Source organism: Bos mutus, chromosome 1 (assembly GCF_027580195.1).
Source record: "Bos mutus isolate GX-2022 chromosome 1, NWIPB_WYAK_1.1, whole genome shotgun sequence".
Taxonomy (NCBI): domain Eukaryota; kingdom Metazoa; phylum Chordata; class Mammalia; order Artiodactyla; family Bovidae; genus Bos; species Bos mutus.
The window spans coordinates 135,697,017-135,717,756 of record NC_091617.1 but is presented as its reverse complement, the minus strand read 5'-3'; the positions used below and the strand labels follow the sequence as shown (position 1 = coordinate 135,717,756).

Genomic DNA, 20,740 nt, shown 5'->3' with positions numbered 1-20,740 from the left:
AATCCTATCACTTCTTGGCAAATAGATATGGAAACAATGGAAACAGGGTCAGATTTCATTTTCTTGGGCTCCAAAAGCAATGCAGATGGTGACTTCAGCCACGAAATTAAAAGACGCTTGCTCCTTCAAAGAATAGCTATGACAAACCTAGACAGTATATTAAAAAGCAGAGACATCACTTTGCCGACAAAGGTCCATATAGCCAAAGCTATGGTTTTTCCATACAGCTCTTACATGTATGGATGTAAGAGCTTGACTATAAAGAAGGCTGAGTGCAGAAGAACTTTTTTGTGTGTTCAAACTGTGATGCGGGAGAAGACTTGACAGTCCCTTGGACAGCAAGTAGATCAAACCAGTCAATCTTAAAGGAAATCACCCCTGAATATTCATTGGAAGGACTGGTGGTGAAGCTGAAGCTCCAATACTTTGGCCACCTGACATGAAGAGCTGACTCATTGGAAAAGACCCTGATGCTGGGAAAGATTGAGGGCAAGAGGAGAAGGGGTGACAGAGGATGAGATGGTTGTATGGCATCATCGACTCAGTGGACAGGAGTTTGAGTAAACTCAGGACTATAGTGAAGGACAGGAAAGCCTGGAGTGCTGCAGTTCATAGGGTCGCAAAGAGTCAGACATGGCTTAGTAACTGAACAAAACCAACAAATAGACATCTGTATACTTAAATACACACAGAGAAAGAGAATAATACAGGTTCACTTTATCCACATAATAAATAAGTGGAAAGTGCTATTCATGTCAAAACACAAAGCTTTTTTTTATATTGGCATCAGTTGTGGGGAAAAAAAAAGTTAACTCAGAGTACTTAGAATAAGACTGCCTGTCCCCATTCCTAAACACCTATCTCTTTCTACTTCCCATCACTCATAGCACTGCTGTCTTAAAACCACCAGGACTTGTCTCATTATGCTCTTTATCTCTGTTTATGTTATCAAAAAAAAAAAAAAAAAAAGACCTACATGCTCATGTCACCACTTATCCACTGCATTCTAATTCCCATGAGGCTCTATACAGTCTTAGTCTTCTTCTCTCACCCCGACCCTCATGCCCCCAACTCCCAACGCCTTTACATTGTGCACCCTGAAACTCACTGTCTTTCAGCACCACAATCACATGCAGCACCAATCTCTTCTCTGAAAGGACCCTTCACCTTCTTGCTCTAAAACCTGAATGTTCTACAAGCATCCTGTTTCCCTTGTCTCTTATGTGGTAGATTTTGCCCCACATCACTCATCCAGTGACCTGGAAATGGAGTCTGTGTCCTTCTTGATACTCCTTGCCGGTTCCAGGCTCTCTGCCCTTCATCCTGTCTAAACACCTCTCCCCCAGCTTTGAATTTCATGTCATAGAGACTCTGCCACCCTCTACTCATTCTTGTTGCAGTCACCCACTAATTCATAGATCATTCTCCCTCAATGCCTAAGGATTTTCACTCTTACTAACACTTTGTTGTTCAGTCACAGAGTCACATCTGACTCTTTGTGAACCCATGAACTGCAGCATGCCAGGCTTCCCTGTCTTTCAACATCTTCCAGATCTTGCTCAAACTCATGTCCACTGAGTTGGTGATGCTGTCCAACCATCTCATTCTGTCATCCTCCTCTCCTCCTACCTTCAATCTTTCCTAGCATCAGGGTCTTCTAGTAAGCTGGCTCTTTGTATCAGGTGGCCAAAACTCTACCCCCATCCTAATTATTAATGGCATCAAATCCATAAAGATATTCGTTCTTAGGCCTATCAGTTCCCTGAATTCTCACCTCCAGTGATTATACTACCTGTCACTCATTCTATGGGACACACCGTGGTGGTGGTGGTAAGTCCCTGTAGACCCCCAGGCTCTTCGGTCCATGGGATTCTCCAGGCAAAAATACTGGAGTGCGTTGCCATGCCCTCCTCCAGGGGATCTTCTTGAGCCAGGGATGGAACCAGCATCTCTTATGTCTCCTGCATTGGCAGGCAGGTTCTTTACCACTAACACCACCTGGAAAGCCCTGGGACATACCTTATATCTTATCAATATCAACAACTCAAGCATGGCATTATCCTATTTTTTAAGCATTTCTAACTCTGAACATAACCTCTTTTCACTCATACACCTAGTACCTGAATTTCAACAATTCTTTGATCCCTGGACCTACCTGCTAATAATGCTAAGTCACTTTAGTCGTGTCCGACTTCGTGCGACCCCATAGACGGCAGCCCACCAGGCTCCCCCGTCCCTGGGATTCTCCAGGCAAGAACACTGGAGTGGGTTGCCATCTCCTTCTCCAATGCATGAAAGTGAAAAGTGAAAGTGAAGTCGCTCAGTCGTGTCTTGAATCTTAGCGACCCCATGGACTGAAGCCTACCAGGCTCCTCCATCCATGGGATTCCCCAAGCAAGAGTACCGGAGTGGGGTGCCATTGCCTTCTCCTGGACCTACCTACCAACCATTAATCATACTACCTTTTCATGGCCTTCGGTTCCCCCCTTTCCCCATGATATCCGTCCTTAACTAGCTTAAATTAGATGATCAGTTACATAACTACTCCCTTGAATACATCTTTAATATACTTGCCCTCTCTTACTTCATGTTATTTGCTTGGAGTCCCCCATCCTGGTTAAATTCAACTGTTTGCCTGCATTCATATAATTGAATGTAGTTGGAGAAAGGAACACATAGTCATAATTATTGTTTAGATTAGGTCCACTAGATGCAGATCCTGAGAGATTTGTGTGCAAGCGACTTAGTATGGAAATGATTAGGAAACCAATAAGGAATTGAGAGAAGCAAGTCAGGGAAGGGGAGAATGCTAAGCAAAATTATGATCTGAGACAAAGTTCCTTAGAAGGTAACTTCAGCTTGATTTCATGGTAAGGAGGGGACTCTACAGTGTAAGGTACACCTGAGAGTTGTCTTATCTCTAAAGCAAAAATAGTGGGAATTTCATACTCCTGAACCCGTGAGTCACCAGTTAAGAGCCATCTTGGGCACTACACCATTCAGGGCAAAAGAGGCTACAGAAGGCAAGGACAGTCTGTAAAAGAGCCATATGTGTTGGCTACTGGAAGCAGAAGCCACCAAAGCAGGGTATACATGGAAACTAAAAAGCAACCCAAGAGAATCTGGGCAAAGGATCAATAATACCTACTAAAATAACTACTCTTACTTCGAATTCATGACTATGAACCTCAAAGTGAATCATGCTGCAATTATGATATACTTCCTTAGTCCTTTCATTCATTTCCCATGCTCTTGGATAACTGTTTAACAATTCCTCCTCTTCCTTCAAACCTCCAACACTTTCTTCCACCATCTTCACTCAGCTGATTACCTAGCTTCATATTTCACAGAGAAAATGCAAACAATCAGGTGAGAGCTTCCACAAGGTTACACTACCATTTCTATGGCATAGAAGCACCTATATCCATATACTCTCTCTTCCCTGCACAGTCTGTAGAATGTCTACATTTCTTTCTAAGGACAATTCCTCTCTTGTGAATTAGATCCCATTCTACTCTTGTCTACTCAAGGACTTCATTCTAGCCTTCTCTCTTCCACAGATTTTTCATTCTGTTTTGGATCACTGCCATCAGCATACAAACATGCTGCCTTTTTCTTTTAAGACTTATCTTGACCCCACGACCCTGATGCTGGGAAAGCTTGAGGGCAGGAGGAGAAGGGGACGACAGAGGATGAGATGGTTGGATGGCATCACTGACTCAATGGACATGGGTTTGGGTGGACTCCAGGAGTTGGTGATAGACAGGGAGGCCTGGCGTGCTGCGGTTCATGAGGTTGCAAAGAGTCAGACACGACTGAGTGACTGAACTGAACTTGACCCCACTGCCCCCTCTACATAAAACATTCATTTCCCCCTTTAGAGCAAGGGGTATAAACTCAAAATGTTTACACTGTTTGCTACAATTCCTCCTCTCCTACTTTCTCATGAACCCATGTCAATCAAGCTTTCATTCCTATCTTTCCAGTGCAGTGACTTTCTTCAAGGTCACTAGTATTGCTATGGTATCAAATCATGGTTTCCCCTTCTTGGGCCACCCCTTTTGAGATTCTGTTGTATGTTCCTCCTTAATTCTTCAATTCTCAATACTGGGATCCCTGGGAATAAGTTCACAGACCTCTTTAGGTAGACTCATCTTCTAGGTAAGCTCTATGATCTCATGGCTTTAAATACCTTCTCTATCTCAGTGACTTCCAAATGTATGTGGCTAGTTTAGATCTCTGCTCTGACTTCTTGATTCATATACCTGCCTGCTTACTATTACATATCCACTCCCATGTCTAAAATGCATCTTGAAACTCAACATTCCAAAACCAAGTTCCTGATATTTCCTTTCCAATCTGATTGTATACAGTCATCTCTATTTTATTGCATGATAAATTCATCCTTTGAGTTGCCAAGAAAAAATGAAATACTGTTGGTTTCCTCTTTTTTGTCTTTCATATCCCACAAGTGATCAGTTATAAATCCTCCAAAATAAATTCAGAATATGACCACTTTGCACCTATCCTACACTACCACCCTGGTCCATACCACTAATTACTGTCTACTCAGTTCAGTTCATTCGCTCAGTCGTGTCCGACTCTTTGCGACCCCATGAATCGCAGCACGCCAGGCCTCCCTGTCCATCACTAACTCCCGGACCTCACCCAGACTCAGGTCCATTGAGTCAGTGATGCCATCCAGCCATCTCATCCTCTGTCGTCCCCTTCTCCTCCTGCCCCCAATCCCTCCCAGCATGAGTCTTTTCCAATGAGTCAACTCTTTGCATGAGGTGGCCAAAGTACTGGAGTTTTAGCTTTAGCATCATTCCTTCCAAAGAAATCCCAGGGCTGATCTCCTTCAGAATGGACTGGTTGGATCTCCTTGCAGTCCAAGGGACTCTCAAGAGTCTTCTCCAACACCACAGTTCAAAAGCATCAATTCTTCGGCGCTCAGCCTTCTTCACAGTCCAACTCTCACATCCTTACACGACCACTGGAAAAACCATAGTCTTGACTAGACGGACCTTTGTTGGCAAAGTAATGTCTCTGCTTTTGAATATGCTATCTAGGTTGGTCATAACTTTCCTTCCAAGGAGTAAGTGTCTTTAATTTCATGGCTGCAGTCACCATCTGTAGTGATTTTGGAGCCCCCAAAAATAAAGTCTGACACTGTTTCCCCACCTACTTCCCATGAAGTGATGGGACCGGATGCCAGTATCTTCGTTTTCTGAATGTTGAGCTTTAAGCCAACTTTTTCACTCTCCACTTTCAGTTTCATCAAGAGGCTTTTGAGTTCCTCTTCACTTTCTGCCATAAGGGTGGTGTCATCTGCATATCTGAGGTTATTGATGTTTCTCCCGGCAATCTTGATTCCAGCTTGTGCTTCTTCCAGCCCAGCGTTTCTCATGATGTACTCTGCATAGAAATTAAATAAGCAGGGTGACAATATACAGCCTTGACGTAGTCCTTTTCCTATTTGGAACCAGTCTGTTGTTCCATGTCCACTTCTAACTCTTGCTTCCTGACCTGCATACAAATTTCTCAAGAGGCAGATCAGGTGGTCTGGTATTCCCATCTCTTTCAGAATTTTCCACAGTCAATTGTGATCCACACAGTCAAAGGCTTTGGCATAGTCAATAAAGTAGAAATAGATGTTTTTCTGGAACTCCCTTGCTTTTTCCATGATCCAGCAGATGTTGGCAATTTGATCACTGGTTTCTCTGCCTTTTCTAAAACCAGCTGGAACATCTGCAAGTTCACAGTTCACATATTGCTGAAGCCTGGCGTGGAGAATTTTGAGCATTACTTTACTAGCGTGTGAGATGAGTGTAATTGTGCGGTATTTCAAGCATTCTTTGGCATTGCCGTTCTTTGGGATTGGAATGAAAACTGACCTTTTCCAGTCCTGTGACCACTGCTGAGTTTTACCAATTTGCTGGCATATTGAGTGCAGCACTTACACAGCATCATCTTTCAGGATTTGGAATAGTTCAACTGGAATTCCATCACCTCCACTAGCTTTGTTTGTAGTGATGCTTTCTAAGGCCCACTTGACTTCACATTCCAGGATGACTGGCTCTAGGTCAGTGATTACACCATCATGATTATCTGGGGATTGAACATCTTTTTTGTACAGTTCTTCTGTGTATTCTTGCCATCTCTTCTTAATATCTTCTGCTTCTGTTAGGTCCATACCATTTCTGTCCTTTAACAAGCCCATCTTTGCATGAAATGTTCCCTTGGTATCTCTAATTTTCTTGAAGAGATCTCTAGTCTTTCCCATTCTGTTGTTTTCCTCTATTTCTTTGCATTGATCGCTGAAGAAGGCTTTCTTATCTCTTCTTGCTATTCTTTGGAACTCTGCATTCAGATGCTTATATCTTTCCTTTGCTCCTTTGCTTTTCACTTCTCTTCTTTTCACAGCTATTTGTAAGGCCTCCCCAGACAGCCATTTTGCTTTTTTGCATCTCTTTTCCATGGGGATGGTCTTGATCCCTGTCTCCTGTACAACGTCATGAACCTCATTTCATAGCGCATCAGGCACTCTATCTATCAGATCTAGGCCCTTAAATCTATTTTTCACTTCCACTGTATAATCATAAGGGATTTGATTTAGGTCTTACCTGAATGGTCTAGTGGTTTTCCCTACTTTCTTCAATTTAAGTCTGAATTTGGCAAGGAGTTCATGGTCTGATCCACAGTCAGCTCCTGGTCTTGTTTTTGCTGACTGTATAGAGCTTCTCCACCTTTGGCTGCAAAGAATATAATCAATCTGATTTTGGTGTTGACCATCTGGTGATGTCCATGTGTAGAGTGTTCTCTTATGTTGTTGGAAGAGGGTGTTTGCTATGACCAGTGCATTTTCTTGGCAAAACTCTATTAGTCTTTGCCCTGCTTCATTCCATATTCCAAGGCCAAATTTGCCTGTTACTCCAGGTGTTTCTTGACTTCCTACTTTCGCATATAATGAAAGTCCCCTATAATGAAAAGGACATCTTTTTTGGGTGTTACTAGGTCATCAAAATACACTCCAAACTGGTCTCCTTTTGTTTGCCTCCTTCAGTCAAATAATAGGCAAACAGATTCTGTTTAAATAGGCAAAGGGATTCTACTTAAAAAAACAAATCACTTCTCTCCTCTGCCCCTAAATCCCTAATCTCTCACCATCTCAGCTAACTTTGTGTGCTTTGTGTGCTTAGTCACTGATTCATGTCTGACTCCTTGTGACCCTTTGGACTGTAGATCACCAGGCTACTCTGTCCATGGGATATTCCAGGCAAGAATATTGGAGTACATTGCCATTTCCTTTTCCAGGGGATCTCCCTGACCCAGGGATCGAAACTGCGTCTCTTACATCTCCTGCATTGGCATGCAGGTTCTTTACCCCTAGCACCACCTAGGAAGAGTGTTAGCTAGAGTAAAGGCCAAAACCCTTATAAGAGTCAACAGAATTTCTCTTGCCCTTGTTATGCAACTCCAGGCACCCTGGCTTGTATTCTCTCCACCCACTGGGCACATGCCCCCTTCAGAGCCCCTGCTCTTCCCTCTGTCTGGAATAGTCTTTCCCCAGATAGCTATAAGGCTTACATCCATATCTCTCCTTGCTGAATGCCACCTTCTCACTGAGGCCTTTCTGCTTCCCCCTCCTAAACATTTCCTATTCTCCTTTGTTTCTCTCCATTTTCTCATATACTTTAATATTTAGAATGTGATTTTATCTCTGTCTTCTCCAGATAGAATCCAGGTTCCAAAAAGGCAGGATCTTCTTTTTGTTAAATTCCCAGTGATTGAAGCAGCGCCAGGCACATAATATACACATACCTGGAAATCATAGGGTTTGTTTTATCAAGTTATACAACATCTTCATTATTAAGTCAAAATATTTTTATTTCTAATATGATTTAAATTTTTCTAATTCTAAAAATAAACTTTACATAGGTAAAAAATAATATTTAAAAGAACAGTAACACAACAAATACCAGTGTTCTCACTACATAATTTGAGAAAGAAAAAATCACCATCTCTAAAGCCCTCTGTGTATCCTTCCCTTCATTTTTTATTTTTGCTTTTTGTCTTACAAGATCTTAGTTCCCCAACCAGGGATCAAACCTGAGCCACCTCAGTGAGAGCATTGAGTCCTAACCACTGGACCACCACTGTCTCTCTCTTCAGAGTAACTACCATCTTGATTTTTACATTTATCATTCCCTTGAAGTTTATCCCCTTAAACAATATACTGTTTATTTGTCCAGTTTTTATTTGTGTTGATGTATATAGCTGCAGTTGAATAATCTTCACTGCTGTATGTGTTTCTTCATGTGAATATACTATAATTTATTCACCCATTCTTTAATTGATTAATGTTGTTTTATTACTGTATTTTTACTGTTACAAACAGTGCAAAGATTTTTGTAGATTATCTCCTGATACCCTAGTACAACAATTCCTCAGTGTATACAACTAGGAATAGAAATACTTTGTCACTCAGCATGTATATCTTCCCATTTCATCTTTACAAGATTGTGCCAAATTGTTTTCCAAAGTTGTTGTGTTGTTGTTCAGTCACTAAATCATGTCTCTTTGTGACCCTATGTACTGCAGCTTGCCAGACTTCCCTGTCCTTTGCTATTTCCCTGAGTTTGCCCAAACTCATGTTTGTTGAGTTGGTGATGCCATCCAATCATCTCATCCTCTGTCGACCCGTTCTCCCCCTGCCCTCAATCTTTCCCAGCTTCAGGGTGCCACCCTCACCAATAGTGGATGAGTCCCTGTTATCTCATATTCTGTTTGATATTATCAGATTTTTTTTTCAAAAAAGTCAAAAATCATGCTATGAGATGGTATCTTGTCATTTTAACTTGCATTTTCCCCAATTATTACAGTGTAATGAGGCTGAGTGTCTTCAAGTCTTTTGCCCATTTTTCTGTTGAGCTATTGCAGTTCTTCATATGTTCTGGAGGTTAATCTTTTATCTATTCTATACACTGAAAATATTTTCATCTATAATTTCATTTGAAGGATTCTTCCAGTCATTTCCTTCAGTTTGCACTTTTGTCTTTTTAAAGACTTTATTCTCTACTCCACAGTCTAAAGAGCTTCTATATGTCTTCCAAATGTTTACAGTTTAAGAGATTATTTTTTTATTTATTTATTTTTTAACTGTGGTGTGTCTTTGCTGCCGCACATGGGCTTTCTCTACTTGTGGCGAGCGGGGGGCTACTCTTTGTTGCAGGTTCCATAGTTGTAGCTCCTGGGTGCTGGAGCAGAGGCTCAGTAGTTGTGGTGCTCCGACTCTGTTGCTCTGAGGCATGTGCGAACTTCCTGCACCAGGGATGAATCAGTGTCCCTTGCACTGCAACATGGGTTCTTAACCACTGGACCACCAGGGAAGTCCCCAAATGTTTATAGTTTTGCCTTTACTGTTCCTCTGTAATCCACCTAGAACTGAGTGAGGTTGAGTAAGGAAAGGGTCTAATTTCAATTTTTTTCATATACATAATAATTATCCATGTTTAATTTACTGAAAAATCTCTTCTCCCTCCAACTCTCCAAAGACTGATTCTCAGTGCCAGCACTGTCATATATCAAAGTCCTATAAATATGTGGGTCTTTTTGTGGATTCTCTCTTCTGTTTTATTGATTTGTCTATCTCTGTGAAAAAATAAGCCATCTTAATTTACATTTCCCTCAGGAGTGTTTTCCTTTATTTTTGGCGCTTTGCTCTTGCACATACAATTTAGGAGTAATTTTTTGAATTAGGGGAAAAATTAAGACTGTGAGTGTCATTGCACTGAATCTATATATCAATTGGAAAAAAAAAAAAAGAGAATCATACAATTCTGAATTCTCCTATTCATGAACACGGCATCTTTCATTGTATTTAGTTCTAAGGTTCTAATAGTTTTATAATTTCCTCTACAAAGGTCTTGCAAATACTTTATTAATGTTTGAGAAAATTATATTTCTGATATTCTTATTAATTTCATCTTTCTGAAATTTATATCTTTACATTTTTGTTGCTAAAGTTGAGAAATTCAATTGATTTTTGCATACTGAAATTTGGTAAACTCCATTATTTTCTGTAGACTATTGGCTCTTTAATTTGTATATCAATTATTTTCTAAAATGTGTTCATTAGCTATTCTCTTTTGATTTCTAAAGTTTTGGCATTTATATTCTGAATTTTAATTTTTTTTTTTTTTTAAGAATGATGTTTTTGAATTTTTGAAACTTTTGCGGCCTAACATGTCTTCAATTTTTATAAACTTTTCAATGTGTCCTGGAAATAAATGTGTATTCTCTGTGGGGACAGTTCTATACCATCTATACTTCAATACTATCTATCTATCTAAATAGTTCTATACTAGTTATTCCATTTATCAAGGACAATTCTGATTTAACATTCAACTTAATTCAGAATTAACTCTTAGTTAGATAATTCTCAAAAAACCCTAGGAGATAAATATTATCTCCACGTTGCCAAAGGAAGATTCAATGCTCAAAAGAGTTAAATAACTTGTCCAGATTGCCATAGCCAATTTGAACTTTGATCTATTTGTTTACAACTCAAGGCCTCAGGCTAGAAACCTCTGCCATTTTTTATTCCACCTGCTGCTTCATCCTATAATATCTATGTGACACAGTGCCTTTTATTTTTTGGTTGTTGTTTAATTTGGCCACTGCATGTCCCCAGCAGTGAAAGCACTGAGTCTTAACCACTGGACAGCTAGGGAATTCCACATGGTGCTTTTTAATTTTACACCGTCAAACCCTCTCTGATCCATCACCTTTCCACTATTTTTAATTTCTCTGAAATCAGTAGTCAAGGAATACCCTGTGATAAAGCCACTGGTAAACAGTGCCGTTACAACATTAAGCCCTTTCATCTATATTACTTCATTTATCAGGATTATACAGAGCAGGCAAGTATTTATTACAGGTTATGAAACTAGTCATCAAAGAGTTCACGTACCACAGTACTTAAATTTCCAGTCAGTAAGTGACACACCTAATTCTTCTGGAAGCCAGGGTTGCTTTTATAGTTCTGTGTTTATCAAGATGCTGTTTTTACAGCAAAGTCTATTTGTAAATTACCTTCTATTATACAACAACATCAGACTAGAGGCAGATTCACTGTGGAGAACAGACAGTATTCTCAGGACCGTCATCTAGTTCCATTCCCCTATTTCAAAAGAACTAAAGCCCAAAGTGGTGCTGTGATTTGCTAAATGGAATATCTAGTATAAGAATTTCGGATCCCCCAACTGGTACCATTAACTCAGCCTCTAAGAATATGCCCAATGTGAATGGAATTACATCAGCTTCTCTGGGGAAAAAAAAGGTTATAGAACAAAGGTTGAGCGAACGGCCTCTTTATATCACACAGAGCTTCCAACCTTAACTGCCTCAGTGAATTCTCAAAGTACACAGCTGTTAACAGATTCCTCCTCATAGCTGGAATCGTGAACGCTATAGTGCTTCCATTACCGCGCTGGAATTGGAAATACTCAGAATGTAACGCGGGAGCCAGTGACAGCAGCTCCCGCCGGCAGAGTAGGTCACTGCGGAAAAAGAAATAGGGTGGAGGAAAGCAGAAAACCACCCAGGGCCAGAGGAAGAAAAGCACAAGGTACAGATTTGTTTCTGCTGGAGAAGGCTAGGGCCGATACCTGTATTGGGCAACCGTCAGCTTGGCCTCGGGCTCGGTCCCAAAGCCGGGCAAGTGCTGGTTTAGGTAGGCGTCCAGAGACCTACAGTCGAACTTGTGCTGGGGCAGCACTTCTATAGTGTTGGGCTCGCGGGAGGCAGCGGTTTCCATGATCTACGCTGCCGCTTCAGACCACAGAGTCACAGAACTCACTAGACTCTTGGGATCCGGTTCGTCTGGGAGAACGCTACTCCACGGACAGGGGCGAGGCCGAGACGCCCAGGTGGAGGCGGGCCCGCGGCTCCAGCCAATTACATATCGCCAGGCCGCTGGCTGGCAGCACAGGCCAGCTGTCTCCTGGACTTGGGCTGTACTCAGGAAACGCCAGAAGGGCCTTGTGTGTTCGAATTTAAAGTTTTCAGTCAGCCTCAGAGTTGGAGACCTCAATTCTAAAGAAAGCAAAGTCATGTTAGTCACAAGAGCATATTAGAACGCCGAGGCCTGGTCCGTCTCCAAATTGAAAGCACTGGCAGGCGGAAGACCTACCGGGTCCGGTGCAGAAAAGGGCCCGTCAAGACCTCGAGCCTAGGAATAAAAGATTCTGGGGTTTTTCCTGGCCGCCAGGTTGGAAAGGCAACATCGCAGGCCGCTGGTTCTGGACACTTATGACCCGTGCCCTGGAACTCCCTGGACTCTTAGGCCCTGGCGAAGAGGTGAAGTAGGGGGCTTTTTTTTTTTTTGCCTGAGGCGGAGCGTTGACAGCAACGCACCGGAAGTGGCCCGCTGGGAGACCCGCAGGAGCGGCGGAGACGTGTCGGGCAGGGGCGCGCTGGGAGCGCTTCCCCAGGTTTGTGGGCTGGGAAAGCCGCAGCAAGGTGACTCGCCACATAACCCTCTCGGGGCCAGCAGGCCAGCAGCGTGGGGCGGCGACGACGGCGACGGCCGGGGCTGGGAGCGCTGGCGGCCGGGGTCCCAGCCATGGCCGAGTCTGTGGAACGGCTGCAGCAGCGGGTTGAAGAGCTGGAGCGGGAACTGGCCCAGGAGAGAAGTCGCCGCGCCCTGGGGAGCGGCGACGGAGGAGGCGGTCGGGCCCGCATTGAAAAGATGAGCTCCGAGGTGGTGGATTCCAACCCCTACAGGTGACCTGCGTGACGGGTCGGGGCCGGAAGAGGGGCGAGGTCACGGTCTCCAGATAGTCAGAAGTGAGGGGCTTCCCGCCGCTGTCCAGCTGACAGCTCACACCTCCCTTTTCTTCTTCTAGGATCTTATTTCTAAGCGAGCAAGGACAAGTCTTAGTCCTAGTCAAAAGTTGTTCTTTCTCTTTTTTAAAAAAACTCAACTAAATCAGCCATATGGTGCTGCTCCTGTGCTTCCTGAGGACACGGATCCGGTTTCCTGCCGCCCCTACCTCTTTTAGTCTTCCTCGCTCATCATGAAACTGATAGTAGAAACTTTCAGACTAAGACGCCAGATGTAAAACCTGCTAAGCTAAACTTGGGAGCTTCATAGAGTCTTCTTTGTTTCTTAAATTGGCGTGGTGGAAACAGCTAGATTAACTCTAAAACCTTTGGACTTCACTAGTCCTATCCGCACCTCTCCTTTCTTCATTTCCCAAGATTTTGTTAATTCAGCAGGTTGAATATAGGGTAGTGGTTGAAAGTAGGGTAGTGATGACGGTAGGGACCCTAGGCCCAGAATGGAGTCAAATCTTAGCAACTGAGTAACCTGGTGAGAGTTCTGTACCTTTACTTTCTTGCTTGTAGTATCTCTTTCTGTGGAGTTGTGAAGATTGAAAATACAAGTATATGTAAAGTTCTTAGAGCTTTCGATGCTAGGTATTAACTGAACTTTCACCACCCGGTAAACACTTAGCATGCGTTGTCACTTTTCCTCTTTACTGCAACCCTAGGAGATAGCTACTGTCATTTTATCCCCATTTTATAGGCGAGATAAATTAGGCTTAGAGAGGTGCTGTGACCTGCCTCAGGCCATAAGAGCTAACAGTAGCTAAAAAGGCTTGGACTGCCATTAGATTTGTTTTGTCTCCCCAGTAAAAATAAATAAGCCATTAAGTAGTGTTTCTAAAAACTGGACAGTTTTAGAGTAGGTGAAACAGGAAAGGTATTATTGGTGCTCTTTCCCTTCAAAGAGCAGAAATTTGGATTTTAAAGAAAGGTTTTATTTATGACATAAAGCCTCAGTAAAAGTCTTAAGATGCATGTATATGTGTGTGTGTGTATATATATATATATATATATATATGTATGTATGTATGTATATATATATGACTTCCCTGGTGGCTCAGATGGTAAAGCATTGGCCTACAGTGCAGGAGCCCTGGGTTCAATCTCTGGGTTGGGAAGATCTCCTGGAGAAGGAAATGGCACCCCACTCCAGTATTCATGCCTTGAAAATCCCATGGACAGAGGAGCCTGTAGGCTACAGTCCATGGGGTCGCAAAGAGTCAGACACGACTGAGCGACTTCACTTCATATATATTGCAACATAAAATGCAGACACAGTATTTAGGCACAAAGCTGTTAATTACAATATTATTTGTCATAGAAAACCTGACCAAAATTATAATTGTTCTGTAATTACAGAAGAGTTTATTTTAATCTACATTAAAGTAAATCATGCTGGATTCTTGCTTTTCTCTCATTTATCTTACTACATTAAAAAAATTTGTTTTGTTTTTCAGTTTTGAGATATAATTGACGATAGTGCATGTATTTTACTTGGCACATGTGAAAGGTTTACCATCTCATTAATCAGAATAAGTAGAAACTATTCCATTTGGCTTCTCTCCTGGCTCAGATGGTAAAGAATCTGCCTACAATGCAGGAGACCCAGCTTTGATCCCTGTGGTGGGGGGAAGATCCCCTGGAGAAGAGAATGGTTACCCACTCCAGTATTCTTGCTTGCAGAATTCCACGGACAGAAGAGCCTAGTGGGGTACAGTCTACGAGGTGACAGAGTCAGACATGACTGAGCGTTAGTCACTTTCATTCCATTTGGCATGCTTAAACATTTTTGTATTTTAAAAATGAAAATTTTGAAATGCTCCCTCTGAGAAAAGCAAAGGAATGTGAATCATATATTTAGAATCATCTTTCAGACATCATTTTAACGTGAGACAATTACTTGACATTGTAATAACCACAAATCTTTCAGTACTCAAATTTAAACATTTAGTATTTTCTATCTTATTTGTACCATTTTGTCTTTATTAAAACTGCTACTTTGGAGATGGCAGTTGACACCCAAAGCTCTGTACTAGTACATGGAAACTTGATAAGGTCAATCTTATTTTTTGAATTGTTGTACATTCAGCACATATTTAGTGTGCACCTTTTCATTTCCAGCCTTCCTGAATAATGTTATTTACCATTTATTATTTGCACAGACACTGGGAATACAAAGACATGGTCATTTCCCTCCAGCGGTTACCAGATAAGTGTGAGATACAAAGGTAAACTTGGGATTACAGTATGAGTGGTAAGAATTATGATAAAGCACAGCACATGATTATCAGAAAAATATAGAGGGATTTGTAGGTATTCTACATTATTTTAATTGCATTGAGTGACATTTTGAAATACAAAGTTCCTGACCCTCAAAAGACCTTTTGCTTTAATTTGGGAGATTCAATGGTTATAGAATAATGATCAACACAAGTAACTGTAAAATTGTGTGTTAAGGGATATAATTAGAAGCATGTTAACTAAATGAAAAGGTGAGCAGAGTCTTTAAAATTAGAAAACCTGGTTTTAAATACTAGCTCCAAAATCCAGCTCTGAATAATTGTTTGCCATTTAACTGATCTTGGGCAAGTTGATTAACCTGAATCTGCCCTCCCTTCCCCCACCTGGCCCCATTTATAAAAGGAGGTTGTGATGCATTCTTTTTTTTAACGAAACTTTATTTTAAAATTTCATTTTAAAGTTGCAGAGAATAAGACTATAATATAAGTATAAAGCTAGACAAATATTTCTATGGACTAGGATAGAAAGTCTGGTAAAAGACTCATATGCTGCTGCTGCTAAGTCGCTTCAGTTGTGTCCGACTCTTAGTGACACCAATATGGTCAACTGATTTTTAACTAAGTTACCAAAGCAATTTATGGAGAGGATTGTTTTTGCAACAAGTGTTGCTGGACCAATTGGATGTTGTTGTTGTTTAGTTGCTAAGTCCCATCCAACTCTTTTGTGACCCAAGGGACTGTAGCTTGCCACGTTCCATGGGCCTTCCCAGGCAAGAATGCTTGAGTGGGTTACCATTTCCTTCTCCAGCAATGCATTCTTCTCAGGGTTATTTATAAAGATTAAAGACAGCATCAAGGTAAAGAGGCAGATTGATCACAGACGTATATCACTGTCTACCCAATCTCACTGAAATGAAAGTAAAGGAATAATTTTTAAAAAGGAATAAATCACCACTGGGAAAAAAGTTTCTGTTAATAATTGGGGGATGGGTGAGTCTCTGTACTTAAATGATTATAGTAAAACAGTTTTAGAAACTAGAAAGAGACAGATGACTGATAGATGATCCTGATTTAAAGGATCCGATAAATTCACTCTAAAGCCTGCAACCCGACTCATACAATAGAATTCTCTCAAAGCTCAAGAACAGGCATAAGTCTTTCAAGAAGGGCTTAAGGTAGGACTAAACAAGATGGCTGAAAATCTGTTGAAGAAGCAACCCAAGTTCATTGTTTCACTTTGAGTAGCGAGGCAAATGCCTCTTCTCTGTCAGGAGAGACTACTAGAGATTTACTCATTAGAGAGTAAAATAGAGTATTTCTATTAATAATTAAAGCAAGTCTTCATGCCTGAAGGGAGGGAATTAACTAAATGTTTACATACTGAATGCTAGGACTCCCAGCCTTGCTTCTCCATTTAACACCCCAAAACTGATCAGCTTAAAGACTTTTCAGTGTGGAAATTGAAAGATTCTTCTGTAGGGAATCTGAGAGTGCCAAGAAGAAAGACTGAAAGACACTGACATTGTGGATTTCTCAACTACTAAACAGCCCAGCCAGATCACGCTATGCTGCTGCTGCTGCTGTTGCTAAGTCGCTTCAGTCGTGTCTGACTCTGTGCGACCCCATAGACAGCAGCCCATCAGGCTCCGCCATCCCTGGGGTTCTCCAGGCAAGAACACTGGAGTGGTTTGCCATTTCCTTCTCCAATGCATGAAAGTGAAAAGCGAAAGTGAAGTTGCTCAGTCGTGCCCGACTCTTCACGACCCCATGGGCTGCAGCCTACCAGGCTCCTCCAGGCAAGAGTACTGGAGTGGGTTGCCATTGCCTTCTCCGAGATTACGCTGTAGTGAATCCCAAAGTCAAATAAACAGCGCCCACATCCTTGCCTTTATTAGTGTCTGACTTTTAAATATGAGCAGAAAGGATGAGAGAAGCTCCTAATGTGAAAGGAAGAAAACAAAATTAATAGACTATATAAGGGGACTGCAACCCCAACATTATCATTAATATCTTCAGAAAGATATATGTATAAATGAAATAGGACAGAGTACTACAAAAAGAATCATTCTTGCAAATGGAGAATGATAACAAAAGTGAAAGTCTCAATAAAATAACATTGTAAGAAATCCAGAGAACAGTGGAAAACTAAATGGAAAATAGAGGAAAGACATTACAAATAGAAGACTAGTCCAAGTGGTCCAACTTCCCAATAATAGGAGCTCCAGAAAGTTCAGGAAAAACCAACCAACCAACCAAAGAAGTCACCACATTCTTCAAGGAAATTTTCCAGAACTTAAACGTTTCTGATTGGAAAGAGTCCAATAAGTACTCAGCACAATTGATGAGAATAGTTTCACTCTAAGGCACATTTTGAAGTTTCAGAAACTAGAAATCATGTTAGAAATTTTGAAGGAAAATTGTTTCTAATGTAAAATTATATATCTAGTTAAACTATCAACTAAGAGTGTGTGTGTGTCTGTGTGTGTATAGGTATCAGATCAGATCAGATCAGTCACTCAGTCGTGTCCGACTCCTTGCGACCCCATGAATCGCAGCACGCCAGGCTTCCCTGTCCATCACCAACTCCTGGAGTTCACTCAGACTCATGTCCATCGAGTCAGTGATGCCATCCAGCCATCTCATCCTCTGTCATCCCCTTCTCCTCCTGCCCCCAATCCCTCCCAGCATCAGAGTCTTTTCCAATGAGTCAACTGTTCGCATAAGATGGCCAAAGTACTGGAGTTTCAGCTTTAGCATCATTCCTTCCAAAGAAATCCCAGGGCTGATCTCCTTCAGAATGGACTGGTTGGAACTCCTTGCAGTCCAAGGGACTCTCAAGAGTCTTCTCCAACACCACAGTTCAAAAGCATCAATTCTTCGGCGCTCAGCCTTCTTTACAGTCCAACTCTCACATCCATACATGACCACAGGAAAAACCATAGCCTTGACTAAACGAACCTTTGTTGGCAAAGTATAGCTTTCAACAATTATATACACTTCAGTTTGTCATTTTATAATATATTTCTAAGAATAGAATTTTGATAAAACGTTTTTAAGAAATTTGGTAAAGAACATTTCAGACATACAAGCTCTCAAAATTTACCTTCCAAAATTTACCCTTTACAAAGCTTTGGGAATATGTTCTTCCAACCATAACAAGAGAATAAATTAAGTAATCTACAGTAAAGGTTCTCAAACTTTAGTGTGCATCACAATCACTTGGGGAGCTTATTGAAACACGATTGTTAGGCCTCCCATCCAAAGTTTGATTGGCTTGGTGACTGAAGAAGGTAACAGACTAGCAGTAACTAGATATCTAAAGTACCTCTTAGAGTCCTTGGAATAAAGGTGTTTACTAAAAGACTTACCATTGTGGGCAGAGGCAACAAGTGAATATAATTCCAGTCATGAGGTTATTCTGATATTAAATATTAAATCTGAATCAAACATTAAATATTTACATAAACTAATAAGCATGGGAAAATGCTGAAATTTCACTTTGACCCATTCTCGTCTGGAAACTTAACATTTCAGTCAATAGGTCTCAATCTTCACTGCACGTTAGAATGAATGTATGAGGAACTTTAAAAAAAATCTTATTGCACAGGCTCTGTCTTGGAGGATATTCGGGCATGCATGCTTTTTAAAATTGCTGAGGTGATTTAGTTTCATCTGGTAAAAATTAACTGAAAGATTTCTCCTCCCACCCCACTCCCCTCACTGTTTGTTCTCTTAAAGTTTATTTTCTGTGATGATGTATGTCACTATTAATTAAAAGACTGTAAACTTTAAAACTTTTTTTTTACCCCTACTCCCCTCACTGTTTCTTCTCTTGCAGTTTATTTTCTGTGATGATGTGTGTTTACCTATGTCACTATTAATTAAAAGACTGTAAACTTTAAAACATTGTTTTTCCTTTTTTTTAAGCCGCCTGATGGCTTTGAAACGAATGGGAATTGTGAGCGACTATGAGGTATGATAAACTCTTCCAAATTTTTGAAGATGGTTTCAGTAAATGAAAATAATTTTCAATGACATTTTCAGTGAAGAATTATTAACCAACACATATATAATTTTGCATTTTACAGAAAATCCGTACCTTTACTGTAGCAATAGTAGGTGTTGGTGGAGTTGGCAGTGTGACTGCTGAAATGCTGACACGATGTGGCATTGGTAAGGTAAAAGCATTTCTCATTTTCTGTCGTATTTGGAACCCATTCACTTGTGGAGTAAATAAGGTACAAATAAGGATTTTTTTCCTCCTTATTAATGGCATATTGATTTGTGGTGTATTCATTCAGATTGTTTTTTCTACCCCAGTTAAGACATAAACCCACCCAAGAGGAAACTAATATTGCTGCTGATTAAATAAGGACTATCTGATTGTGTTCAGGAACTTTTTTGTTCGGGATAATGTATAAACAATTTGGACTTAAGTGTTTTGATTAAAGAAGTTTAGGAAAGAAGGCTGTTAAATTGAAAAAGTGTGTTGTGAAACACTGAAACATCCCCAAAATTTTTTTAAAACTTGTTTTTTACAAGACAAACTAGAAAGCATGTGCCTTTCTTACTCTTGAAATTGAACTGCTGAATGCTCCAGATTTTTTTTAACCCAGGCATTTTTCTTTTTTGCCCTAAGTTTTCTTGGTCATGCCCTGTGAGGCTCGTGAGATCTTAGTTCCCTTACCATGGATTGAACTCTGAGGCCATGGCATTGAAAGCCCCAAGTCCTAACCACTGGAGCACCAGGAAGTTCCATACTTTTTTATAAAATTGATTTAGATTGTGATTGTGAGAAGGAAGGAGAAGTTGACTTTATACCAGAAATCAGTGTACCAATCTTATATTTATAAATCTAAAGTCCATGATGTCAGATAGATAGTGGGTGAATATAAAAGTTTTCCACAATTGTATATCATTTTGATAAACTTTGTGGGAAAATGCTTGCTTTATCAATGCTCTTTAATATATTGGTCCATTCCATGCCCCAGATTCTTAAAGTGGTTTCAAAATTGGCACTTATTTATCAATACAGAAAAGACACCACCAAAGTACTAAAAATGTTTATTAACATTTTAATATCTTTCAATAAGTTTATAAATGCCTGTCAACAATTGCTTATAGCTGACATTCCCTAGTTGATTGACCAAGGGTGGTAGAGATCATGAAGATTTGTGGGTCTTTGGTTTGAGTGTGCACTGGAGTCACTTGGAAGGCTTATTGAAACATAGATTACTGAACTCTAACCCAGTGGTTTTGATTCTGTAGGTTGCAGATGGACCGAAGAATTTCTAACAAGTTCCCAGGTGGCTCTGATGATATTCCAGTGACTGTGCTTTAAGAACTGCTTATTCAGTCTGGTCCCAGCATCACCTGGGAACTTGTTAGAATCAAAGATTCCCAGGTCCCACTCAAGACATGCTGAATCAGAATCTGTATTTTAACACAAACTCCTGATGATATTGTTGTAGTTAGAATCACCTGGGATGTTCAAAAAAATTTCTTATGTCCAGACTGCACCCCATAATAGGTAATCAGAACCTCTGGGAATAAGACCCACACATCTGTATTTTTATTTTTATTTTATTTTATTTTTTTTACATCTG

At 40.7% G+C, this 20,740-nt stretch overlaps 2 protein-coding genes across 2 annotated transcripts in view; one reads left to right on the top strand and one right to left on the bottom strand.

Moving 5' to 3' along the window:
* Positions 1-12,238, bottom strand: part of ACAD11 (acyl-CoA dehydrogenase family member 11) — a 117,532-nt gene extending 105,294 nt beyond the window's left edge. The window contains exon 1 of the mRNA XM_005906541.3: positions 11,673-12,238. Coding sequence (XP_005906603.1) covers positions 11,673-11,821 — 149 coding nt within the window. The 5' untranslated portion in view covers positions 11,822-12,238. The remainder of the gene's footprint in view (positions 1-11,672) is intronic.
* A 209-nt stretch (positions 12,239-12,447) lies between these two features.
* Positions 12,448-20,740, top strand: part of UBA5 (ubiquitin like modifier activating enzyme 5) — a 32,888-nt gene continuing 24,595 nt past the window's right edge. Inside the window, exons 1-3 of the mRNA XM_005906539.3 lie at positions 12,448-12,789; positions 19,062-19,107; positions 19,223-19,312. Coding sequence (XP_005906601.1) covers positions 12,629-12,789; positions 19,062-19,107; positions 19,223-19,312 — 297 coding nt within the window. The 5' untranslated portion in view covers positions 12,448-12,628. The remainder of the gene's footprint in view (positions 12,790-19,061; positions 19,108-19,222; positions 19,313-20,740) is intronic.